Raw genomic sequence first — 24147 nt, 5'->3', positions numbered from 1 at the left:
CTTCTCGATGAGCGAGTTGAAGCCCGGCACCAGAGCCGAGGTGACGGTGGCGCGAGCGCTGTACGTGCAACTGTTCGAGCCGTCGGGCGCCGCGCTGAACCACTGGCGGCCTTCGACTTTGAGGCGGTGGCCGAAGAAGGGCACCGTCGACGTGAAGTGGATCGGCCGCTCCTCGTCGTTCCTGGCCGGCCACCACTCCTCGCGCAGGACCGGCTGCACCTTCTCGCGAGAGACGAGCCCGCGCAGCCCGCTCGGGATGGGGTCGATGACAAAAACCATGTTGAAGACGCGCACCACCCGCGCCTCGCCTTGGTCGCAGCTTTCCTCCTCGCTCTGCAGCGCAACCGCCTGCCCGTCCTGCTGCGTGGTGAAGTGCATGAAGTCAAAGTCGCGGTGCACACGCAGCGCCTCCTCCGCAGAGAGCTGCACGGTCAGGTCGACTGAGAGCTGGCGCGGCATGGTGAGCGAACCAAGACCCCAACAACGGGACAGATGTCACGGTCAAGACAGTGCTAGCCGCTCGCCGCCGGCCGCTCAACGCGATTTGTTTTTCATTTGAAACACAAAGAAAAAAGCGAATCGACGCCCGCGCCGCGCGGAGGGCGGAGGAGCGCGGAGCGTCCTGCGGCCTCCCATGGGCTCGATCAGCGAGGACGCGGCCATGGCCTCCGGCAGCGAGGACGCGGCCATGGCCTCGAGCAACGCGAGCGGCGGCGTGAACGCCACCGACTGGGCCACGCCACACGTAATCCTCGGCGTCGACATCAACTCGCTGCCCGGCAGCGACGCCGAGCGCGCTTTGGTGTACTTTCTGCTCAACGTGGTAGTCTGCTCCGTCATCCCGATCCCGCTTGCGGGGCCGCTAATCGCCGCCGGCGCTCTCCTCTTCGGCATCGCCGCGGGCATGGCGCTCAACGTCTCCAGCTCTGTGGTGGGCGCCTATGTCGCCCTGCTGCTGACGCGCAGCTTCTGCCGGCCGTGCATGCTCGGCGCGCTCGGCAGCAAGGGCAAGGCGCGCTGGCAGGCGCTCGACGCCGCGCTCACCGCCGACGGCCCCGTGCTCGCGCTGCTGATCCGGCTGTCGCCTCTCTCGCCGATGGTGCTCACAAACGTGCTGCTCTCGCTCACCTCCCTCTCGCAGGCGCGAGGAGCAAGCTAGTCACCCACCGCGAGTGGGCCAGTCTTTCCACACCGATCACTGCGCGCGGTCGGCTTGGGGGTCTGCGCATGGCGCCCGCGAGAGCATGTGACGGCAGTAGCCGCATCAGCAGTCGCATCAGCAGTCGCCTCAGCCACGTGTCCACGGGAACCCGCTGTGAGCGTGTGCGGAAGGGCGGACCTGCCCTGAAGCCCTCCCCCCCTCCTCCGCCCCACCCTCCCTCGCAGCCGCACTACTTGTGGACGACGGCCGTGGGGATCGTGCCTGGCAACCTTCCGTACGCCTACGCGGCCAAGGCAACCACCGCTGCACGGCTGCTCGACGTCCCGGCCATTGACTGACCCGTGAGCGGCCGATCCCAAAGGTGACGGCCGAGCTCGCCGACGCTTCGCACGAGGACCCGCTCATGATCTCGCTCACCGCCGTCGGCGCGCCACCGCCCCGCGCCCCTCTCTCCCCTCTCCCCTCTCTCCTCTCCCCCTCTCCCCGATGACGCTCGCGACAGTCCCCACATGCTCGCCACAGGCCTGCTCGCATCGCTCGCGCTCGCGCTGCGAGTGGCGACGCTCGCGCGGCGCGCCGCTCGCGCCGGCTGGGACAGCGGGGCCATGCTCAAGCGCGGCGCTTCACGCCCTCCCCCTGCCTGGCCAGGCGCGCCCTCGCCAAGCACCGCCTCGACGGCAATCACGCGCGGGGCAGCGGCACGCTGGCCTAGAGACGCCGCATACCCTGTCCGCCAACTAGCGCTCGAGAGGGCACGGCTGTAGCGGTGTTCGGCTGTATTCCGCCGTACTCGCTTGCGCGTACCCCTTGCAGATGCCGTCTTCCCCGCGCTGACTGGTGCGTGTCCATGGCGCAGGCATGCCGGCCGTCGCGGAGGACTGGTGCCCGCCGTCCGACGACGCAGAGGCGATCGAGCTCTCGCCGCTAGACGAGCCGCCGCCAGACAAGCCCGCCGCGCCGGACGGGCTGCGCGCCAGCGTCCAGTCGGACGCGTCGCTCGCTTCGCCGGAGAGGTGACACGTCCCGGACACTTCCGAGACACTTCCCAGACACCGCCTTAGACATTGCCGTTTCAGACTCCATTTCGACTCCGGACACGAGTCTCGTCCACAAGCGTGGAGTGCCTCCGGACTGTGAGAATGTCCCCGACTCCACCAGGCCCCTCGTCCCGCGGCTAGCACCGCCACCGCCACCTTCCAAACCTCCTCCCCTTCTCCAGGACCGAGTCCAAGGCGCTGCTCTTCTCGACCTCCGCGCGCAAGGGCAAGCCGTCGGGCGGAGAGGGCGGCAGCCTCGCCCGCGCGGGGAGCAGAGCCTTCCGCGCGCTCGAGGAGGACGGCGAGGCGGGAGGCGAGGCCGAGGTCGATTTTGGGGAGCTGCCGACGAAGGAGTCGTCGCAGCGGGTGTGACCCGCCGCTTGTACGTCGCGCTGCACACTTGTTCTGAACTCAACCACCATTGTTCAGCCATAGAGACCTCGCATTTTAGGTGTTTATTGCGACCGTGACACGGATCCACGATCCTTTTTATTAGTAAAAAATGATTCGGCCAGCCGCCGGGCGGGGGGGGGCGGCGGCAGCCGGCACCGGCGCGGGCACCACCATCAGGGCGCATGTCGAGCCATCCAGCAGCGCCGAACTGGGAGATCGAGATGTAGCGAGTCGCCTCCCTGGAATTGATCGCCTCCGACTGCGGCGTGTTTTGAAAGAAAGAAAGAAAGAAAGAAAACACACAACCCAAGGGAGGGATGGGAGAACGGCACGCCGCCACCACACAGGGATTTTAAGGAGAGGTGTGTGGTGCGCTAGCCGTCGCCCACCCTAGGGAGTCTGCCTCTTCCTATCTCTCTTCGCAGTCTCTCGCCGCTTCTCGCTGCAACCTTCATGCCACCTCGCGGTCGTCCCACTATCGTCGTTCTCTCTCCCTTGTCATTTCCACCTCTGTCGCGTCGTTCTCTTCTGCCTCGTCCTGTGACGCCGCCGCCTGCCGGTCCCTTGTTCTCGCGGCTTCTTTCGCCTTTCGGCGCAACTCCGTCCTCCTCGCGGCGTATCCTGGCCCCTCAAGTCTATCGAGCTCCCCTCGCGCAAAGGACCACATTTCTGACTCCCACTCCGATCATTTGCCTCCAAGTCATGTTGTTGCTCAGGTCCACTCTCTCTTCGAACACTCGTGCCTCTACGGATGATGCCGGCGCTGGGGTCCCCTTCGGATGCATCGTGACATCTGACAACTGGGATTTCCACTGGTTCGTCCTCCTCGCAGTCATCTTCCCCGTCCTCCTTCCTTCCGCTCGGCTCTTCGCTCGGTACGTTCGGTGTGGCTCACCCTCCATGCCGTTGCCGTTTTGAAAGAAGAACTGCACGTGATTCTTTTTCTAGTTCGGTTTAAAATTCTTTTTCTCGCGATGTCCACCCCGCCGCGCCGCCGCTCGCGCCGCCTCGCCCCCTCCTCCACCGCCGCCCCCTCGCCAGACACACCGCCGCCCACGCGCCTCCTCGACCTCCCCACGGAGCTCCTCGAGCGCGCGCTCTCTCGCTGCGAGAGCCCCCTCGACATCGCTCGCGTCGCGGCCGTCTCGCTGCTCTTTTACGCCTCGCTCGCGGTAGAGGCCATCCGCTTGTGGGCGCAAGAGCGCGGCTTCGAGCTGCCGGCGCAGCCAGAGGACGAGAGCTGCGCCGTGCGGTGGCTGTGCTTCTCGGCCTTCCTGCGCGAGTCCAACCCGCCGGCGAGGGCGGCGGCAGGCCAGTCTCACAGCCTCTTCATCGACAGCGAGGGGCGGCTCTCATCGTGCGGCAGTGTGGGGAACTTCCTAGGCCTCCTCGGCCACGGCGAGGGCATGACGCGGCTCAACACGCCGACCCGCCTCCCGTCGACGCTGGCTGAGCGCGCCGTGAGCGTGGCAGCTAGCGCCGAGCACAGCCTCGCCGTCACCGCCGACGGCGCCGTCTGGAGCTGGGGCGGTGGATTCTTTGGCAGGTTGGGCCACGGCGACCAGCAGGCCCAGTGGCAGCCAAAGAAGGTCGAGGCCTTTGCTGGCCGGCGCGTCGTCGCTGTGTCGGCTGGGGACCGCCACAGCCTCGCGCTCACCGCCGACTCCACCGTCTGGAGCTGGGGTGGTGGAAACGATGGCCAGCTGGGCCACGGCGACCAGCAGCGGCAGCTGCTGCCGAAGAGGGTCGAGGCCTTTGCTGGCCAGTATGTCATCGCTGTGTCGGCTGGAGCATCCCACAGCATGGCAATCACCGCCGACGGCGCCGTCTGGAGTTGGGGCGGTGGATACATTGCCATGTTGGGCTATGGCCTAGGCCATGGCGACCAGCAGCGCCAGCTGCTGCCCAAGAAGGTCGAGGCCCTTGCTGGCCAGCGCGTCGTCGCTGTGTCGACTGGAGCATGGCACAGCCTCGCCATCACTTCCGACGGCGCCGTCTGGAGCTGGGGCTTTGGAGGCGGGGGCCGGCTAGGCCACGGCGACGAGCAGCACCAGTGGCAGCCGGAGAAGGTCGAGGCCTTTGCTGGGCAGCGCATCGTCGCCGTGTCGGCTGGAGGCGGCCACAGCGTCGCCGTTACCACTGACGGCGCTGTCTGGAGCTGGGGCTGTGGAAACGGTGGCCAGCTGGGCCACGGCGACCAGCAGAGCCAGCCGCTGCCGAAGCAGGTCGAGGCCTTTGCTGGCCAGCGCGTCGTCGCTGTGTCGGTGGGAGTGCAGCACAGCCTTGCTGCCACTGACGGCGCTGTCTATGCTTGGGGAAAGGGTGGCACCGCTTGCCTAGGCCACGGAGAGGATTTTTCGGACCAGCTGCTGCCCAAGAAGGTTGAGGCGTGGGCGAGCCGGCCGCCCACGCCTGCTTCCTCTGACGGAGAGGACAACAGCGACGGAGAGGACAGCGATTTGGACGAGTAGGAAGCAAGGCGGGCAGCGGAGGATGAGCGAGTAGTAATGCTCCAGCGCGGTGACTGAGTGAGAGTTCTGACGCGCGGGTTCCTGGATGTACTGACGTTGGTCGGATCGGCTTAGCACGCTGCTCGTGCTCACGTGCGCGCGGCGCGAACCGTGGTGCCACGTGCATCCAGCAAGGCGCGCGATACACTCCAGCGTGGCGCGTGAAGGACGGGATGGTATGTTCCAGCCATGGGTTTGCAGGTCTTGAAGCCAGCCCGCGTGGTGTGTGGCGAGGTGCATGAGCATGCGTGCAGGAGAAGCGCGAGAGCAATGACATGTTTGGACGCATGCCCATAAGAAAGAGAAAACAAACATCAACCCTCAAACCCAAGTGCTCCGCGATTTCTTTTTCTCGCGATGTCTGCCCCGCCGCGCCGCCGCTCGAGCCGCCCCGCCGCCACCGCCTCCGCCGCCGCCCCCTCTCCAGACACGCCGCCGGTGTGTTGGCGCTGTCAGAGAGATTCATACGGGCTGTCGGCCCCGCGAGGCCGTTACGTCGAGCTCAGCCGATCTAGTAGAGGCGGGAGAGGGTGGATACCACGACGGCGAGGTCGACGGACGCCGACTGGATGGGGTTGCGCTGACTCCGTGCTGCAGCTGCTGCGCCATGCGCTTCACAGACGAAGTGGCGGCGCCCACCCACCAGGTGCCGAGAACTGGGCACGAGGCGGTTGCCAAAGCGCCATGCTCGACCGTTCGGACGGGGCCGGGAGCGAAATAGTCCAACGGCAGACGTGAAGGCTCCACCCAATGAGCCACACGGGTGCCTATTCGTGATCAGCAAAGTGTCCACAACTGGGGAGACCGAAACGGTCTGCCCGTTGCATGGCGCGATGCCAGCGATCCGTCTGTGCGTGTATTTGAGGCGTGTAGTTGGAGTGGCCAGCGCCCGTCGGCGGTCGTCCTGCAAGGTCGTCCGCCGAAGAGTGTCTTGGATGACAAGGCTGTTCGGGTAGTGGACCTACACACGATCGACACGGCTCGTCAAGGCGAGGCGGGCACGGGCTGTCAAAGGAGACGGAGCGGCGAGCCGCTGGGTCGGTGCAGGGTGGATTGGGCTGGCCTCCCTTATTCCGACGAAAATCTGGGAGTGAGCGGCTCTTGGCCATGGTGCGATTCCGGTGCGGGGAGGACGGAGTCCGTGGAGGACCAGACGCGATCGAAGCCTCGGCACCGTTGCAGACCGCCCTTGGCACACATGGAGGCTGCTGCTCAGAGTAGAGCGAGTACGGGGTGAGCCGCTCACCCGTCGCCGACCGGCGCGAGAGGGGTGAGCTGGTGCCGAGCTGCTCATCCGTGGCCGAGCCGCGGGAGAGGGACGAGCTGGTGCCGAGCCGCTCATCTGGCGAGAGAGACGAGCTGGTACCCGCCCACTGGCAGCAGGCGGTTGCCAGGGCGCCGATTTCGATCGTTCGCACTGGGCTAGGAGTATACGCGGTGCTTTCCTGCTCAAAGCAGTCGTCTCCCAAGGCGCGAGTGGTGTAAACGGCCGCATCTCGACTCTTTGGCCGCAAGAATGCCCCGGGTGCGGCATGGTGCGGGCTTCGTTCGCCAAGCGCCGCCCGGGTCGCTCCTTCGACCTGGGGTGCTCGGACGTGCGCCAGGTACTGCTCGCTTAGGCTGCCTCGCACTGCGCGGCGCACAGCAAGGCACTGATGAGTGATTGCTCCTCTCGATCGCTTGCAATGTGTACGTGCAATGCTGTTGGTGTCAGGGACTGCGTACATGGCAATCGGTTCTTTGCCGAGAAGAAGGCGTCGTCGCGCCGACGATCATCACACACAGGGTACGCGCAGGGCATTCGTGCGCAGCGTGCGCCACACATGCCCTGGGGCGATGCGAAACAACATCGACGCGACTTCGTTTCGCGCCGAGTGTTGCCATACGGTGTATGCGCTCAAACGATTCACTTCGCCCCGACCCCCATTCTTTTTCGGCCTACAACATAAAGGGGATCGAAGCACAGCGCCAGCCCGTGGCGACCAGAGATGGGCGCTTTTGTGCTATTACGCCATGTCCGCGACAAAATCTCATTGCCCTCAAGGTGGCAGAGCAGTGGCCGTTTCCACCACCTGCAAAAAGCCGCGTGCAATTCAGCGTCGATGGCAAGATGTGCTCCGAGGCCTCGACGAGCTTTCCTTACTGATGTGCGGAATATGCGAGGAGCAAGAAATGAGCGAGACGCAGCTGAAGAGCACCGAGGCAAGCCTGCAGCCGTGGGTCGAGGACGCTCTGACTCGTGAAGCTGCACGCGCGAAAAAACGTGTCGATGAACTCAAACTACACTCCGTGGACGATCGAGGAGGACCGCCTCCTGTTGCGCTTGCAAATGCAGGCTGGGGGACCAGCTGGAGCATCCGAGTCTGCTGCCGCTCCCTCGAGGCCGCTCCATATCGGCAGAGTGTTGCCATCCGTACGCTCTACCTCTAGCTGGACAGCATGCTAGCCTTCCTCTGACTTTCTGTTCCCCGGTGTAGTTCGGTCGTGGTATATCTGTATGACGTATTCGATCCGTATAGTTCTGGCTGAACGAGAACAACGCAGGGCCTCGTCCTCGTGAGCGACGACAGAGAGGAACTTCCTGGTTCGGCACTGCCACTCACTGGCTAGAGGGTAGGTAGGCTAGACTCGGGACCGCCTGGCGATGTGCACACTGCGGGCAACCCAAGGGAGGGATGGGAGGACGGCACGCGGAAAGAGAGAGCGCCCCTGCCGCCATGCGGCAAAAATTATTTTGGGGGATTGATTTCGACGAAGAAGCCAGAGTGGTTTGTGTTGGGCGTCCAGTCGAGGCAGACGACGATCTTCTCTGGCATGGCGTGGCGGCGGAGCGCGGGAGCTTGACCGGGGAGCTTGACCGGGGACTGACCAGTGGAACTTCACAACTTGTATGACCAGGAAGGGCTGTTTGTCGTGGACTCCGAGTCTACTCGCGGCGCGCGATTCGCACTCGCGAGGTCTCTTGGAACAGAGATACGGCGAGGGCGCCCAATATCTATCCCAATGGGCCCTCGAGGGGGTACCCTGGGTGGCGGGGAGGCCTCTACTCGGCAAGACGGCAGAAAAGAAAAATCTATTCGACCGCCCCCCTCAGTCAGTTGGGAAGAGGCACGAGGAGGGCGGCGACCTCGACCGACTATGGAGGACCCGTCGCCAGACGACGCAGGGCAGAAGACGGTGAGGCGGAGCAGACGCGCAGAGCGAGACGAGGGAGGGAGCAGGACTTTGCGGAGATCAGCAGGAGGATGTACGAAGAGATTAGGACCTAGGAGTAGCAGGGACCCGAGGGACCACGTGGAAGACGGCTAGTGCTAGTCCCCCACCGGGAGGACGACCCCGGCTGGTCGCCGACCACACCCACAAAGAACCCTGCACAAAGATCGCAAGGGCGGGGACCTGTTCCTTTTTACCCATCTCACAGTAGAGAGGTGTCCGTTTTTATTTATTTATTTAGTCAGTTGCTACTCCCCGCGGCCTGCGCCCCTCTAGAGTGTCGCCGATCAGCGCGGCGAAGCCTCCGGCCGCTGCATCAGAGCGAGCTGCCACGGCCGACCGGTTCGCCTTGCGGTCGCCGCCTCCACCCCCGCCGCAGTAGCCTCCGCCGCAGCCTCGGCGGTCGCCGCCTCGGCGACAGCCTCAGCCAACACCAGCCTCGTCCTCCGCTGCCTCCGCCGCCACCGCTGCCGCGCCCATGAGGCTCGGCCCCGCCGTGGCGCCGAACCGAACCCTCTCCTCGTGAGAGCGCCGCGAGAAGCCGGAGCTTCCCCTCCTTGTCCATCTGCGCGGGCTTCTCACTGCCCCGGCGCCCACGCCTCGATCTTCTTGGGCAGCAGCTGGTTCGACAGGTCCTCTCCGTGGCCTAGGCAGCCGCATTCGCCCCAGCCCCAGCTCCAGATGGCGCCGTCGGCGGCGCGGGCGATGCTGTGGATGCGTCCAGCCGACAGAGCGACGACGCGCCGGCCAGCAAAGGCCTCGACCTTCTTGGGCAGCCACTGGATCTGCCGATCGCCGTGGCCCAGCTCGCCGTTGGATCCACCGCCCCAGCTCCAGACAGCGCCGTCGGCGGCGAGGGCGAGGCTGTGGAATGCTCCAGCCGACACAGCGATGACGCGCCGGCCAGCCAACGCCTCGACCTTTTTCGGCAGCAGCTGGTTCTGCTGGTCGCCGTGGCCCAACGTGCCAAAGGCTCCACCGCCCCAGCTCCAGAGGGCGCCGTCGGCGGTGATGGCGAGGCTGTGCACGAATCCAGCCGACACAGCGATGGCCCGCTGCCCCGCCAACGCCTCGATCTTCTTCGGCAGCAGCTGGCGCTGCGTGTTGCCGTGGCCCAACCGGCCAGAGACTCCACCGCCCCAGCTCCAGACGGCGCCGTCGGCGGTGACGGCGAGGCTGTGCATGGCTCCAGCCAACATAGCAACGACGCGCTGGCCAGCTAAGGCCTCGATCTTCTTCGGCAGCAGCTGGCGCTGCGTGTTGCCGTGGCCCAACTGGCCAGAGGCTCCACCGCCCCAGCTCCAGACAGCCCCGTCGGCGGTGAGGGCGAGGCTGTGAGCCCCTCCAGCCGACACGGCGACGACGCGCTGGTCAGCAAAGGCCTCGATCTTCTCGGGCTGCCACTGGTGCTGCTCGTCGCCGTGGCCCAGCTGGCCGAACCCTCCATTGCCCCAGCTCCAGACACTGCCGCTGCCGGCGAGGGCGAGGCTGTGCCCGCCTCCCGCCGACACGCTTGCGGCGCGCTCGCCGCCCAGCGGGGAAGGGAGGCGGGTCGGCGTGTTGAGCTGCGTCACGCCATCGCCGTGACCGAGGAGGCCTTGAAATGCCACCTCTTCGTCCTCCTCCCCCTCCTCGCCCTCCAGTTCCGAGCCGCACGACGAGAGCCGCCCCTCGCCGTCGATGAAGACGCTGTGCTGAGAGCCTGCCGCCGCCCTCGCCGGCGGGTTGGACTCGCGCAGCAGCGCAGCGAAGCACAGCCACCGCACGGCGCAGCCCTCGCCCTCCGGCTGCGCCGGCAGCTCGAAGCCGCGCTCTTGCGCCCACAAGCGGATGGCCTCCAGCGCAAGCGAGGCGTGGAAGAGCAGCGAGACGGCCGCGACGCGAGCGATGTCGGCGGGGCCGCAGCGGGAGAGGGCGCGCAAGAGGAGCTCCGTGGGGAGGTCGAGGAGGCGGACGGGCGGCGGCGTGTCTGGCGAGGGAGCGGAGGAGGAGGGGGCGAGGCGGCGCGAGCGGCGCGGCGGGGCAGACATCGCGAGAAAAAGAATTTACTCGTCGGGGGCGTTCTGCAGCTAAGGGGAAACCCGGTACACGGAGCCAACCCTCGGAGACCCGTGTAAACAACATCGACGCGACTTCGTTTCGCGCCGACTGTTGCCATGTATGCGCTCAAACGATTCACTTCGCCCCCATTCTTTTTCGGCCTACAACGAGAAGAAGGACAGGTCCCCACCTGCACGAGATAGATATGTATTCTTTTTAAGGCTGTCTGAGTCTCTAAGTGGGCACGCGCACCTCCGAGAAGCCCAGCGCTCTGTTCGCACGCCCGGCACCATGCCCAAGACCTCTGCGGGCAAGAAGAATGGTGGCAAGCGCCTCGGCGCCTCGTCCACCAACCCTGACCGCGTCGCCTCGTCCAAGTCGGCCGCGTCGGGGCCGTCGCTCCGCTCAAAGGGCACGATCAACCGGCTCAACATGTACCGGAGCAAGGTGAAGCGCAACAAGTCTGGCAAGATCGTCAAGGGTGGACTCGCGGTCGGAGACTCCGTGCAGAACATGACGGCCGCGCGCGTGCAGCCCGACCGCCGCTGGTTTGGCAATACGCGCGTCGTCGGCCAGCAGGAGCTGCAGGACTTCCGCTCGCAGATCGAGTCAACGACGAACGACCCGTACGCGGTGCTGCTGCGGCGGCACAAGCTCCCGATGGGCCTCCTCGCCTCGGGCGGCAAGACCAACAAGGCCGGCCGCGTCGACTTGCTCCGCGCGCAGAGCTTCGGCGACACGTTTGGGCCAAAGGCGCAGCGCAAGCGGCCGCGCCTCTCGGCGCTGCTCGGCCCCGCGGCGGGGGGCGGGGGCGGCGGCAGCTCCGCGGCCGTCGCGGCCGTCGCGGCCGCCTCGAGCGACGCGGCTGAGCTCGACGCCTTCGCCGCCTCCGCCACCGCCCGCGCCGGAGAGTACGACGAGCGGGTCGACTCGAACGTGGAGCGGCACACATCGCTCCCCCTATCTCCCCCTATCTCCCCCTATCTCCCCATAGGTCGACTCGAACGTGGAGCGCGGCGTCGAGCCGGTGGGGCCTCGCAACTACATCTTCGACGCGGGCCAGTCGCGCCGCATCCGCGCAGAGCTCTTCAAAGTGATCGACTCGTCCGACGTCGTCGTCGAGGTGCTCGACGCGCGCGACCCGCTCGGCACGCGCGCGCCGCACGCCGAGGAGTTCCTGCGGCGCGAGGCGAAGCACAAGCACCTCGTCTTCGTGCTGAACAAGTGCGACCTCGTCCCCAGCCGCGTGACGGCGGCCTGGCTCAAGCTGCTCTCGCGCGAAGCGCCGACCGTCGCCTTCCACGCCTCGATCACCAACCCGTTCGGCAAGGGCGCGCTGATCAACTTGCTGCGCCAGTCCGCCAGCCTAGATGCTGCGGAATGAGCGCCCTCCCCTGGCTCCCCGGCTGGCACGAGGCCGTGCCCCCGCCCCTCACCTCCGCTGCCTGCGCGGCGCAGGTTTGCGAAGCTGCACGCCGACAAGAAGCAGATCTCCGTCGGCTTCATCGGCTACCCGAACGTGGGCAAGTCGTCCATCATCAACACCCTCAAGAAGAAGAAGGTGTGCAAGGTGGCGCCCATCCCGGGCGAGACCAAGGTCTGGCAGTACATCACCCTCATGAAGTCGATCTACCTGATTGACTGCCCCGGCACCGTGCAGCCGTCGGGCAACTCGGAGGAGGATGCGGTGCTCAAGGGCGTGGTGCGGATCGAGCAGCTGCGCCACGCGGCCGACTTCGTGGAGGAGGTGCTCCGCCGCGTCAAGCCGGAGTACGTCCGCCGCACCTACGACGTCCAGGCGTGGGACTTTAATTAATTTATTAATCTTTAATTCATTTATTAATCTTTAATTCATTTAATCGTCCAGGCGTGGGACTCGCCCACCGACTTCCTCGAGCAGTACGGCCGCCGGATCGGCAAGCTGCTCAAGGGAGGCGAGCCGGACATCAACGCGGCGGCCAAGCTCGTGCTGCACGACTGGCAGCGCGGCAGGCTGCCCTACTTCACGCTGCCGCCCGACTTTGCGCATCGCGCCGATGCCGCGGCCGAGGAGGGCGCCGCCGCCGCGTCGGCGCTGCCGACGCCGAAGCAGCCGGGCGTGCGCGGTATCGTCACGGCGCACAAGTTCCTTCCGGAGGATGAGGGCGAGGAGGAGGAGGGCGGCGAGGAGGGCGAGGAGGAGGAGGGCGAGGAGGAGAGCGGCGAGGAAAGCGAGGGCGAGGAGAGCGAGGGCGAGGAGGAGGGCGAGGAGGAGGGCGAGGAGGAGAGCGGCGGCGAGGAGGGTGGCGAGGAGAGCGAGGAGGAGGAGCTCGAGGTGCTCGAGACCGCCCCGACCAAGCCGCCGAGCAAGCTGCCGGCCAAGCCGGCCAAGCGCGGCCGCGAAGCGCCAGCCGCCAGCGCTGCAAAGCCAAAGGGCAAAGCGACCGACCGAGGGGCCAGCCGAGGGCGGCTCGGAGGCGGCGGCGGCGTGAGCTGGGACGATGTGTTTGGGAGCTGAGGACACGTGTGGGACCGGAAAGCGGATGATGAGCGCGAGTGGTTGATGGCGTTGACGGCCGGCTCAAAATTTGCCAATTATTCAATCTAACCCTATAAGTCCCACCGCCACCAGTTTCCGACCGTCCCACCGATTCGGTCGTTTGCACCACCAGCTCCGCCCAATGGCCAAGCGACGGCTGAACCCGGACGAGATTCGAGCAGCCGTGGAGGCGGGACCGCCCCCCCACTCAGTCAACTACGAGACCGACAAAAAATGGCATGCCGAGCAGAATCGCTGGCTTGCCAAATGGACCGAACGCCGGCTCCCCCCCGACAGCGGCGACAGCGGGAGCAGCCGGCGGGACCAGTGGCGCGATCGAAAGCAGCAGCATGCACGGCTGCTGCGGGCGGTGGAGAAGGAGCCATCTGCCTCCCTGAAGCGCCAGCGCAAGGCCGCAGCGACACCTGCCGTGACACATAGCGGCCGTGTGCATGAAGAAACATAACGGCCAGAGAAAAGGCAACACGCCGCAGGTCCACACTAGTTTCCACGATATGTTCTTTAACTTTTTCAGCCCCGCCAGGCCCAGCGGGCGCTCGCTAGGGCGCTCGCGCAGGGCGGGCACGGTGATGGGAGAAGGCGCCGCGGCACGGCGGATCCGGCGGCCTCCATCCCTGCCTCGCTCGGGAGCTGCGTCGCGGTCTCGCTGCAGGAGCTGTGGTTGTCCGACAACCAGCTCACCGGCTCCATCCCGGACTCGCTCGGGAGCTGCGTCTCGCTGCAGGAGCTGTGGTTGCACAACAACCAGCTCACCGGCTCCATCCCTGCCTCGCTCGGGAGCGCTGCGTCAAGCTGCAGAGGCTGGGCTTGGAGAACAACCAGCTCACCGGCTCCATCCCGGACTCGCTCGGGAGCTGCGTCTCGCTGCAGGACCTGCGCTTGGAGAACAACCAGCTCACCGGCTCCATCCCGGACTCGCTCGGGAGCTGCGTCTCGCTGCAGGAGCTGGGCTTGAACGACAACCAGCTCACCGGCTCCATCCCGGACTCGCTCGGGAGCTGCGTCTCGCTGCAGGAGCTGGGCTTCAACGACAACCAGCTCACCGGCTCCATCCCTGCCTCGCTCGGGAGCTGTGTTTCGGCCAGAGTCACCGCGAAAGTCACCGGTCTCGGCCCGAGACGCCCCCGCCCCCCGGCGCCCCCCAGAGGTCGCCTGCGGGTGCGCCGCGGTGCGGGCACGTCAGGAGGGCTCCCACGCACCCTTGGAGCCGGTCGGCACTCGACCGTTCGACGCGCACGGCACTCTGGCGCGGCGCGCTGGGTCGGGTCGCCACGCACGGCGGCAGTCACGCGGGCCTTGGGCCGCCCCGGAAGCCGAGACTGTGCACGCGGGGGGGCTGCGGGGCTCGCATGCAAAAGGGCGCGCCTCCAAAGCCGACCGTTCCGGCGGGGTGGCGTCAGCGCGTGTTCCAGCGCTGCTGGTCGCTCAGCGCGCAGGCCATAGCAACTACCTCTCTCCAAGAAACTGACCTCCTCTCCCCATTCCTCTTCCTCTCTAGGTATCAACCTGCACGCCTTGCATAATGCTACTTAGCGTCGTCGCCGCATGTGCTGGCCCGCCTTCTTCGTCTTGGCCCGCTTGGTCTTGGCTATCGCACAGAGTTGCTTCACATATGCTATCAGTGGCGGTTTGACTTAGCGTCGTCGCCGCATGCGCTGGCCCGCCTTCTTCGTCTGGGCCCGCTTGGTCTTGGCTTTCGCTGCCCTTTTAGCTGCCGGGGTGAGCACCCAGCGCTTCAGCCAGTCGTTTTAGAAATTGTAATTCGTGCTCCTGCTCTCAGCACTACGCCCCCTTGCACTAATACAACATCTTTGAGCCGGCGTCGCCATCGCCCGTGAAGTTGCGGCACGCCGTCAGCACGGCGGAGGAGGGTCTCGAGGGTGGTGCCGACCGGGCACGCGGCGTTGGGCGGGCACGGGGCGCAGTACCTCGGGGAGCGGAAGATGTTGTCCGGGTCGGCGCTCGCGTCCCGCAGGTAGAAGCCCTCCTTGCAGATGGAGCACGTGACTTCGCCGCTCTTGGAGCTGAGGGGGTGGGGGCAGAGAGTGCACAGCGAGAGGCCCTCGCTCGCCGCGTAGGTGCCCGCCTCGCACTCCTCGCATGTGGCGAGGAGCCATAATAATAATAACAATAGTCGCACCTCCCGCCGGTGGCGAGGAGCTATCTCCCCATATCTCCCCATATCTCCCCATATCTCGCACCTCCCGCACGTGGCGAGGAGCCGCGCGGCGAAGGCTCGCACGGAGGCGCAGCTCTCCAGGTCGAGGGCGAGGAGGAGCGCGCGTTCGGGAGGCGCGCCCGAGGCGCTGCAGGCGGCGCGGCACGCGGCGCGGCCTCGGGCCTGCTCAGCAAGTATAGCTCGTTGATGGACACAGCTTGCAAGGCGGCGAGACAGCGCGCCTCGCTGCGGCAGGCCAAGCTAACAGAAATAAGTATAATATAGCGCGCCTCGCTGCGGCAGGCAAAGATGACTGTCGCGCCGCGCTCCAGCAGTTGCTCCGCCGTCGCGAGCCCGAGGCCGGCGGAGCTGCCCGTCAGCGTCACCACGACTGTACGGCCAGTGAGTGGCGGAAGCGGAGGCAGAGGGATGCGGACGAGCAGGCGGTGAGTCGCGAGGCAGGCGAGCCCACCCGCGGCGCCTAGCAGGGCCTCGTGCCCAACTGCGGCCGGCGCCACACGAGAGAGGTACAGCAACGAGCCCGTGGCCACGACGGCGACAGCGGCCCGCCTGGCGCCGGCCTCGCCCGAGACGGCGCTAAGGAGGAAGATGCCCAGCGCGTAGAGAAATGCGAGGAGGCAGGCGGCTGCTGCTGGCTTCGCGGCGACGCCGAAGAACGTCACGCAGAGGGCGAGGGCAACGACGAAGTCGAGCTGCATTGGCATACTCTGGGAGTGGCAGTCTGGCAGTGGCCAGCGCGGCCGGGAAACCGAGAGGGGCTGGCGCTTCTTTCTGGTTTACAGAATTCGTGCTGCTCCTGGAATAAAAAATCGTTTCAGCGAGATGTGTCCCCGCTCGCGCCGCATGGCGCCTTACACATGCGGCCCGCATTTATGGCGTCTAAGCGATCACAGAGTCGGGTACAAGTACGCTGAGTCTCGAACATCAATGTCTAAAAAGAAAGTAAAAATGATTCGAAAACAGCATCATCACACGATCCTCCAACCTCTTTTTTTCGGCCGAGTGGCTTTACTTACCGCCCAATCGTGTCACGAGACGCTCTCTCCCTCCTCCTCCCTCCCTTGCGTATCGATTGCGCTTGCATCTCGGCCGCCACCTGCTCTTGCATCCCCGTCCTAAAGTGAGGTCGCAACACGCCCATCGCCCGCGCATGCAGCGCAGACATCGTCTCCGCCACCATCGCACGGACAAAAAGGTTGGAGATGCCATGCGCGCTCGTGATATAGTCAGCGCTGCTCGCCGGCATTGACGACGGACGCGCAGCCCTGCTGCTCGCCGGCATTGACGACGGACGCGCAGCCGCGCTGCTCGCCAGCATTGGAAAAGACGGAGAGGGACCCGACCGGCGGGGCGGGCGGCAGCGTTGGTTGCCCACTTCCTATACAGGTACTCGTTTCTCCAAGTGCGTGACACAAGTTTGCCTCGGCCGATTATTAGATTACTCTTTTTGGGCGTGCACCTTGATGAGAACGATTGCCTTTCGCGAGCGGTCCCACGAGGAAGACGCCATGCCGGCAGCGCCGCGCTCCGTTTTGAAAGTGTTTTCACGGCGTCGCGCCTTGGTCCAACTCTCTCTGCGCCGCCGACTGTCACGCACGACCTCCTCCGCCCTCAAGGCACCGCCTCAAAGCAGCCGGCATCAATGCAGAAATCTAAACTTTCTACGGCCATCGCCACCGGCCGCCTCCACCTGCTCAGCAGCTTCTTCGCGTTCCTCGCGGTGCTCAGCACGGGCGGCTCGACCGCGCTCCTCGTCAAGCTACTGCCGCGGGTGACGGCGCCGCCTCCACCACTCCCGCTGCCGCTCCCGCCGCCACTCATGATAACCGGAGGTTGCGCTCCGGAAAGCTCTGCCCTCGACAAAGTCGAGTATGTCGCAGTCGGCTACACCTTCTCGGGAGCGCCGTACTTCCGCGACGCCTCGTCGTCGCACTACATCTACTGGGACCCCGCTTGCAGTGGCACAGGCTCTACCGCCCGCTGGATCGTGGACAAGCAAGCACCGAGCACTACCGCCTCCAGCGACCTCGATGGCGACAGAGCATGTGCGTACTACGCTGACATCGACTCGGACGACTCCTCCTCGCCGCCGCTCGGCACTGCTACCTGGCGGGTTACATGCGACGGCGCATGGTCGGACAACAACCTGACACTGGCCGTTCTCTCCCCGCCCGCACCGCCCGCACCGCCCACACCGCCGCCGTGGCCACCGGGGCGCGCCCCGCTGCCGCCGCCCCCCGAGCTGCCCCCGGCGCTGCCACCGGCCGACTGCGATGCAGCGGAGGAGACGTGGAGGAAACTTGTCGGTGCCGCCGCTGTGCTGGCCCTCTTCTTTCAATATTTGGCCTACTTCTCGCCCCTGGCATCGCATCCCAAGCTCTTCCTCGCGCTCTATTTGCCCACTCTTGCCCTCTGTATCCTCACCATCCTCGTCGTCTCCCCGCTGGGCTTCTCGTGGCTTGTTCCGGAGCAGTGCAACTACGACCCAGAAGTGCTCATCCTCCTCTTGAGCTTAGTTCTTTTGCTCGTCCACTTCTGTCTCGCACCTCTGAACTACCTCCACCATTGCAAGAGACTTCGCGCTCGCATCGCCGCCATCGAGGGCGACCTGCCTGAGCGCCTCGCCGACGGCTCCCTCCGGCTGTTGCGCGTCGCCTGGCTGTTGGAGCGCCCAACGGACTGGGTGCTACCGCGGCAGCAGGACCTGCCGAAAGAGGCGTTTTGGGCCCCGGCCAACGCGACCCTCCTGCTGGCCGATGAGAAGGTCGCTGCGCTCTCCTACAAGTGGCAGGGCCCCTTCAATTCGTCCAAGGGCGGCGGCGACCAGCCAGACGGCAGCCGCTTCCACCTTAACGAGGTCCTCTCGTATTACCGGGAGGGCCGCCACGCAGAGGAACGGCCCGCCCTGATGTGGGACTTTGCCGCGATACCACAGCACGACCCGATAACGGGCGCGAAGCGTACCGCCGCGGAGACTGACGTGTTCAAGAAGGGGCTCGGTGTGATGAGCAACGCCTACGCCAGCCCGCGCGTCCTCGTGCTGCAGCACCGTCGGATCCCGCACCATTTGGAGCGCGAGCTGAACGAGATCTACGACGGCGCGCCTCCAGATGACCGCCTCGACCTGATCCCTTACGCCGGCGCCAAGTGCCGCTCGGGATGGTGCACGTCTGAGACAGCGTGCGCGCTGCTGATGACGGAAGGGGGCGGGCACGCGTACGAGCTCGGCGTCGGCCGTGTGCCGGTGACGCGCGGGCGGCTGCCAAGCGTGCGGCACATGGAGGCGCTCTTCGAGGCCGAGTCGACGCGCTTCATCGGCCGGGCTGATCGCGAGGCGGTGTGCCGCATGTACCTCGACCTGCGCAAGAAGCTCGAGGAGTATGATGAGGGGCAAAAAGGCCCTTTTGTGAGCAGCGCCGACCGGCTGATGACAGAGGAGGATTCATGTCGACGAATCTTCTGCTTGGTCCTCTTCTTGGTCGTGGCCATCATCACCCCGTCTGACATTTTAATGTTGTTCATTCCTTTCCTCCTCATGCCCATCCTCTGCAGCCGCATCTTGCGAGCCCACCTCGCCGCCGTCCTCTGCTGCCGCCCTCGCGACAGCCTCGACTACGCCTTCCACTGGAGCATTCGCAAGCCGCCCTTTCGCCGCAAGCCAGACCCCCCGCTGTCCGAGCTGCCCGCGTGCTTCCTGCCAACCGAATAGAGAGAGCCGGCGCCCAGCGGGTTGAAATCAATGAGCTCGATGTTCGCGAAGGTGCGGCTGTCGCAAGAGAGGGCCGCGAAGCTTGAGAGAGAGGAGGGCGTGTCGGAGCTTGAGATGGGAGATTCCATTGAGCTCGCCCATTATCGGAGCGTGAGGCATCGGAGCGTGAGATATCGCATCGGATTGCGAGATGGAAGTTCACAGAGGGGCTCCTGCCCGTGTCCGGGTGTGGAGATGCGAGGGTTGCCCCCCCCTGCACCCCGCCACTTTGATCTTGTGTGTGAGAGAGGAGTTTTTACCCCTTTAGAGATGGCACTTTGGATGACTTGGAATGGAGTAGCAGTAGGCGGCGGGCGGCGCGGCGCCCCCCCATCCCCATCCGCGTGTGCGGGCGCAAGTGTCCCCCAGACGTCGAGAGACAGACAGTGACAGAGAACGACTTGTACTGTTTGTAGAGTCTCAGCCGTCCCGCTTGCCCAGCTCGCCGGCGACGGGAAAGGCGGTGGTCGCGATGAACTCGTTCACCGCCTCGAGGAGACCGCGGCTCGCGCCGCGCACGACGAAGGCGCACTCCTCCCTCTGGCCCGGCACCAAGTCGTGGTGGTCGACAAGCACGATCCCGGGCGGGCTCGAGGGGATCACCGAGCCGTCGATGGCGTAGTACTCGGCCTGCGCCACGGCGGCGAGCCCGCCTCTGTGGAACAGCTCGTACAGCTCGGGGAACGTGTCGGTCGCGACGACCGACACGGCCGGCGCGAGCGTCTGCACGCGCCTCCGCAGATCGATCTCGGCGTTCATGCCGCGCACGGCGCCGACGCGCTCGCCGCCAAAGTCGCAAATCGTGGCGTACCTGGCCGACGGCCAGAGGGGGGGGGGGGTGAGAGGGGTGCGCAAACCGGCGACCATTTTCTCGGCTGCATCTCGGCTGCATCTCGGCTGTGTCTCGGCTGTGTCTCGGCTGTGTCTTGGCTGGATCTCGGCTAGATCTCGCCGGCCCGCGTCCGCCTCGCGGACCCGCAGCGCTCGCCGCTCGTACATGAACGGGTCGCTGAAAGCCGCCCCGACCGCCTCCGCGCGCCGCTGCGGGGAGGGGGCCACGTTCGTAGCGACGAGGTCGACGGCGCCCTCCTCCCCGGCCAGAGCCCACGACCCGTCGAAGGGGACCTGTGTGAGCAGAAACGGGCGAGCGCTGGAAGGAGATGTGTGGCAAGGACGAGACCCGTGGCTGCAGCGGCCGGGGGCCTCGACCCACCGCACGCGCAGACCAAGCCGCGACCCGAGCGCCTCCGTGTAGCGAAGCATCCAGCGCCTGCAGGCGTGGATGCGGCGAGCTGAGGGCGGGGAGAGGGCGGGTCTCGTGCCCTGCAGTCGGGGTGCATCTCCAAGGGCCAGAAGCAGCACGGCGCATGCGACGGTAGTGGGCGGAGGACAGCCCGTCTGGGTGGAGCACGAAGGTGGTACCCAAGTCCGCTGGGCCCGACATCTACTCTCTGACATCTACTCTCTGGCATCTACTCTCTGGCGCCTCGGGTCGAGAGGGTCGGGCACGTGCGCCGCCTCGACCGCCACGCGGAGCACGCCCTCCTACAGGACACCTCCCAGAGCGGCTCCCGGAAGGCTTCTGTGTGTGGTGCAGCGCAGCGCGGGATCACGCCGGCCTCGAGCGTGGACAGGCGCGACGCCGCAGCGGGCACGAACCGCGCCTAGTCCACAGTGGCGACTGAGGTGGTGTCTCGCGAGGCCAATCGAGGCGGGCAGCTCGAGGAGCTCGAAGTTGACCTTCATCCGGTGATTGCCTCGCCGCATCGCGAGAACCAAAGGCTGCGGGGCATACAGCATCTAGGGGAGCCTCGCTGGCACGGCACCTCTGAGCGGGAACCACCACTTGTACACGAGCAGCGAGCTCGCGACCATCCGAAGGCGCGCCTGCAGGAAGGTGCCTCCAAGCCCTCTCACGGGCCCCTAGCGGCGGCCTCACCACCATCCGGAGGCGCGCCTCGAGCGGCGGCGGCAGCTGCTCGACGGTGAGCTCTCCCTCTGACTGCTCCGCCTGCATCCAACCATCGACATGGCGCATTCAAAGCCTCGCCGGCGTGAGCTGCCCCCTTGGACTACGGCTGCACCTGCAGCTGCGTCGCCCGGCTCGATCGAAGCCTGTTCACGGCGGTCAGCTGTGAAGCGGCGCAGCTCGATGCGGAGCAGCAGCATCAGACACGCCCGCGGCCTCAGCCCGGCAGTCAGGCTAGCGCGCGGCCCCTCCTCGGCGTGCGCTGAGCAGCAGCCGCCCCAGTGCACAAGCGAGCCGTGCCTAAGCGGGACCCATCGACGAAACTTCTCAGGGAAGCGTGCAGGTCCGCACCCCAGTGGCGGAGCGGTGCCACGCTAGGGCGCAGCCGGCGTCGCAAGGGGCGAGCGCGACGGCGCCTGCAGGAGAGGCTCCGAGAAGGCTCCGAGGCGGTTCGTGGGAGACGTCATTGCGAGGCGAGGCGACGGCGCCGCCCAGCCCGAAGCGCAGTGTGCCGGAGGAGGCGTCGAAGGGGCGGAGGTGGTGGGGGTGGCGCGGCTGGTGCAGCAGCGGGTCGCGATCCTTGGGCAGCACGAACATGCAACCGTTGTCGGCCGTGACGCGGGTGAGAGGGCACCAGAGCGAGAGGAGGACGGGCTCGCCAGACGCGGCGTCGAAGCAGTCGGAGGAGGAGTGGTCGCGGTGCGGCAGGCCTATGGGAGGCTCAGAGAGGGGCTCCGAGAGGGTTCCAGACAGTCGGAGGAGGAGTGGTCGCGGTGCGGCAGGCCTATGGGAGGCTCAGAGAGGGGCTCCGAGAGGGTTCCAGACAGTCGGAGGAGGAGTGGTCGCGGTGCGGCAGGCCTATGGGAGGCTCAGAGAGGGGCTCCGAGAGGGTTCCAGACAGTCGGAGGAGGAGTGGTCGCGGTGCGCCAAAGTTGCCGCCCAAGTACGAGTGGCGCGCGATCTCCGAAGCATCCTGCGAGGCCGCCTCCCGCCGCCGCTCCTCGTCGGTGTCCTCCGCGGAGGCTGGCTTCTCGAGGGCGTGCGCAAAGACGGAAGGCTCGAGAACCAGCTGCTGCACGCCTACAGGGAGGGCTTCAGGGAGGGTCGAGGAAGGCTCCTGGCGCGGGGCTCGAGACGCAGCCTGCTCGCCGCGTCCGGTCCCGGCCTCCGGCACCAAAACATCGCCCAAAAGGCGCATGCACCGCTCGATGACCAGCCACGCCTCGTCAAACACGTACAGGAAGCCGGGCGCAAAGCCGAGCTGCTTGAGGCGCGCGAGCATGCGCCGCAGCGCGGAGAGCGTCGCCTCGTCGGCGTCGCCCGGAAAGAGGGTGGGGCTCTGCAAGTACCCTCGTCGGTCGAGGGAGCGGCGCAGCGGGGCGGACGGAGGGAGAGCGCCCGCGCTGCCACGGTCGGGGCGCATGACGTGGAGCCCGAGCTGGGCAGCCTCGTTCTGCCAAAAGTCGAGGTCGAAGAGAGACGCGGACGCACCGACGCACGCGTCAGCGGAGCGCTGGACGACATCCTCCAAAAAGGCCTCGACCAACACCGATGCCGAGGAGGGCAAATCCTCGTCTGCGTGGCGCCCGTCGGCGGCGGCCTCATCCTCGTCGCTCGAAGAGTCGACGGGAAGTGGCACGAGGATGTCGTCTTCGGCTCGAAAGCCACGCTGGAGCTTCTCCTCGGAGGTGAGCATGAGTTAGGTTGTTGAAGGTTGTTGAAGTCGCGCCAGCGCCGCGGGACGCCCAAATTCTTTATTCCGGGTTGTTGTTGGAAAATCAAAGAGCTCACACAGAATCACAGAGGGAGGAAAGCGGCGAGTCCCAAGGCTTGTGCCACAGAAAATTCTTCTTCTCTGGTAAGCGGCGCTTATACTACCCGCCCGGCTGGTCGATCAGGTTTATCCGAGACACGGCATCTCGGACGACACCACAAGCCAGTACTGCACAACGGGACATACATGTGGGTGCTCGCCCTCGCCGTCTCGATCTTGTCCGCCGCGCTCTGCCTGCGCTACTTTGCCCGGCGTGGAGAGCGGCTCTACGTGCTGGTCGTCGTGGGCACCTCGTGGTCGATCGGCTTCTTCATGTTTCTGGTGCTGCCATTCGACCTCGAGCACGCGTACTGCCGGCGGTGCCGATACACATCGGCGCACGCCGCGGCGCCGCGCGGCAACGAGACCGCCAATGATGTGATCGCGTGGGAGGATCAGCCGAGCGACTGCCACTGCCTGCCGCACCCGGGCATAGAGGCGCTTCCGACGCTGATCCCGGCGGCGTACCGCGTGACGATGCTGCTCGGCTACCTGATGAACGACCTGCTCCGCTCGTACATCAGCTCGGGCGAGTTCACCAGCCGAGGCCGCCTGCGCGACGCGCTGCGCGAGTGCGCATTCTTTTACGTCCCGTTCACCGTCGTCGGCGTCGGCTTCCTCGTCTACCTAATCTCGAGGCAAGGCCTGACGCTGACGGCGGTCCGCATGCTCGTCACCGGCCTCTTCAACGCGATCGGCCTCTTCATCCTCGTCGCCTTCCTCGGCTACGGGCTGGTCGAGGTGTCCCGCCAGCTGCGGCACCTAACCCTAACCCATACCCTAACCCTACCCCTACCCCTACCCCTACCCCTAGGTGCCCCGCCAGCTGTGGCACCGCGCGGACGGCATCGGCCAGCTGCGCTTCCTGCGCTTCAAGGCGAGGGAGAGCCGAGAGGCAACCCGGGAGATTGCCGAGATACGGCCGAGGCGTCGGGCAGATGCCGCTTCCTGCAGCTCGAGGAGATCAGGTCGCCGCCGGAGGGCTCATCTCTCGCGTCTATCTCTCGCGTGTATCTCGCGTCTATCCCTCGGGTGGATCTCGGGTGTATCTCCCCTAGGTCGCCGTCCTCTCGGAGGAGCTGCACGAGGCGAGCGGCAAGCTGGAGGAGGTGATACAATAAGATAATCAGATAATCAGATAATAATATAAGGCGAGCCGCAAGCTGGAGGAGGTGATCGAGGCCGTCCACGCCACCGACGCAGCCCTCCGCGCGGAGGCGGCCTCCGCCTCGGCGCAGGCCTCGCTTCGCCTGCAGGCGGGCTTGGCGCAGGTCCCATCCGAGCAACACTGTGAACGGGGGGGTCACTCATGGCGTCTATCCGTGGCAGGCGGGCATGGCGCGGATCCTCCGCCGCTGCCCCCCGCCCCAGTCACGCCTCGCCGAGCCAGGCGGAGGCTTGCGGCCTGTGCCCGAGCCGGGAGGAGGGGCGGCCGGCGGGGCGGGGCGGAGCCGCACGCACAGCAGAAGCAACTCGCTGACTTCCTTCATCGCCGGGTCCTCCGTCTGCTCTGCGACGGCGTCCGTCCTCCCCGCGGGCGGCTC

The 24147-nt window shown here is 66.2% G+C and overlaps 9 protein-coding genes across 9 annotated transcripts in view; 6 read left to right on the top strand and 3 right to left on the bottom strand.

The window, feature by feature from the left end:
- Nucleotides 1-634: 634 nt before the first annotated feature.
- Nucleotides 635-1874, top strand: EMIHUDRAFT_214358 (hypothetical protein; the record flags this gene model as incomplete). The annotated part of the gene is made up of 4 exons (XM_005763917.1): nucleotides 635-1111; nucleotides 1387-1482; nucleotides 1685-1716; nucleotides 1811-1874. 4 exons carry the CDS (start codon nucleotides 635-637, stop codon nucleotides 1872-1874), a joined length of 669 nt encoding a protein of 222 aa, XP_005763974.1.
- Nucleotides 1875-2020: 146 nt separating this feature from the next.
- Nucleotides 2021-5063, top strand: EMIHUDRAFT_214357 (hypothetical protein; the record flags this gene model as incomplete). Its single annotated transcript, XM_005763916.1, has 3 exons — nucleotides 2021-2175; nucleotides 2382-2565; nucleotides 5025-5063. The coding sequence occupies 3 exons, from the start codon at nucleotides 2021-2023 to the stop codon at nucleotides 5061-5063; spliced, it is 378 nt and encodes a 125-aa protein (XP_005763973.1).
- A 1107-nt stretch (nucleotides 5064-6170) lies between these two features.
- On the bottom strand, nucleotides 6171-6829 carry EMIHUDRAFT_214356 (hypothetical protein; the record flags this gene model as incomplete). The annotated part of the gene is made up of 4 exons (XM_005763915.1): nucleotides 6171-6268; nucleotides 6349-6547; nucleotides 6698-6726; nucleotides 6796-6829. The coding sequence occupies 4 exons, from the start codon at nucleotides 6827-6829 to the stop codon at nucleotides 6171-6173; spliced, it is 360 nt and encodes a 119-aa protein (XP_005763972.1).
- Nucleotides 6830-10757: 3928 nt separating this feature from the next.
- EMIHUDRAFT_51701 (hypothetical protein) lies at nucleotides 10758-12372 on the top strand (the record flags this gene model as incomplete). Its single annotated transcript, XM_005763914.1, has 4 exons — nucleotides 10758-11186; nucleotides 11350-11711; nucleotides 11814-12147; nucleotides 12223-12372. Coding segments are annotated over 4 exons (1275 nt in total), but the record flags the coding sequence as incomplete, so codon positions are not given.
- A 643-nt stretch (nucleotides 12373-13015) lies between these two features.
- EMIHUDRAFT_214354 (hypothetical protein) lies at nucleotides 13016-14427 on the top strand (the record flags this gene model as incomplete). Its single annotated transcript, XM_005763913.1, has 4 exons — nucleotides 13016-13321; nucleotides 13418-13626; nucleotides 13695-13999; nucleotides 14393-14427. The coding sequence occupies 4 exons, from the start codon at nucleotides 13016-13018 to the stop codon at nucleotides 14425-14427; spliced, it is 855 nt and encodes a 284-aa protein (XP_005763970.1).
- A 215-nt stretch (nucleotides 14428-14642) lies between these two features.
- On the bottom strand, nucleotides 14643-15777 carry EMIHUDRAFT_214353 (hypothetical protein; the record flags this gene model as incomplete). Its single annotated transcript, XM_005763912.1, has 4 exons — nucleotides 14643-14664; nucleotides 15105-15235; nucleotides 15319-15443; nucleotides 15525-15777. 4 exons carry the CDS (start codon nucleotides 15775-15777, stop codon nucleotides 14643-14645), a joined length of 531 nt encoding a protein of 176 aa, XP_005763969.1.
- Nucleotides 15778-16715: 938 nt separating this feature from the next.
- Nucleotides 16716-18782, top strand: EMIHUDRAFT_214352 (hypothetical protein; the record flags this gene model as incomplete). Its single annotated transcript, XM_005763911.1, has 3 exons — nucleotides 16716-16826; nucleotides 16944-17186; nucleotides 17358-18782. The coding sequence occupies 3 exons, from the start codon at nucleotides 16716-16718 to the stop codon at nucleotides 18780-18782; spliced, it is 1779 nt and encodes a 592-aa protein (XP_005763968.1).
- A 459-nt stretch (nucleotides 18783-19241) lies between these two features.
- On the bottom strand, nucleotides 19242-22489 carry EMIHUDRAFT_464992 (hypothetical protein; the record flags this gene model as incomplete). Its single annotated transcript, XM_005763910.1, has 9 exons — nucleotides 19242-19632; nucleotides 19819-19946; nucleotides 20331-20366; nucleotides 20481-20485; nucleotides 20648-20708; nucleotides 20761-20832; nucleotides 21142-21500; nucleotides 21718-21870; nucleotides 21940-22489. 9 exons carry the CDS (start codon nucleotides 22484-22486, stop codon nucleotides 19242-19244), a joined length of 1752 nt encoding a protein of 583 aa, XP_005763967.1.
- A 190-nt stretch (nucleotides 22490-22679) lies between these two features.
- Nucleotides 22680-24147, top strand: part of EMIHUDRAFT_452363 (hypothetical protein) — a gene marked incomplete at its 3' end in the record, with an annotated part of 3216 nt that continues 1748 nt past the window's right edge. The window contains exons 1-4 of the mRNA XM_005763909.1: nucleotides 22680-23344; nucleotides 23418-23480; nucleotides 23662-23712; nucleotides 23785-23874. Of these exons, the coding sequence (XP_005763966.1) occupies nucleotides 22751-23344; nucleotides 23418-23480; nucleotides 23662-23712; nucleotides 23785-23874 (798 nt within the window). The 5' untranslated portion in view covers nucleotides 22680-22750. The remainder of the gene's footprint in view (nucleotides 23345-23417; nucleotides 23481-23661; nucleotides 23713-23784; nucleotides 23875-24147) is intronic.

Source organism: Emiliania huxleyi (genome assembly GCF_000372725.1).
Source record: "Emiliania huxleyi CCMP1516 unplaced genomic scaffold EMIHUscaffold_61, whole genome shotgun sequence".
Lineage (NCBI taxonomy): Eukaryota > Haptophyta > Isochrysidales > Noelaerhabdaceae > Emiliania > Emiliania huxleyi.
This window is presented reverse-complemented; position numbering and strand designations above follow the sequence as displayed.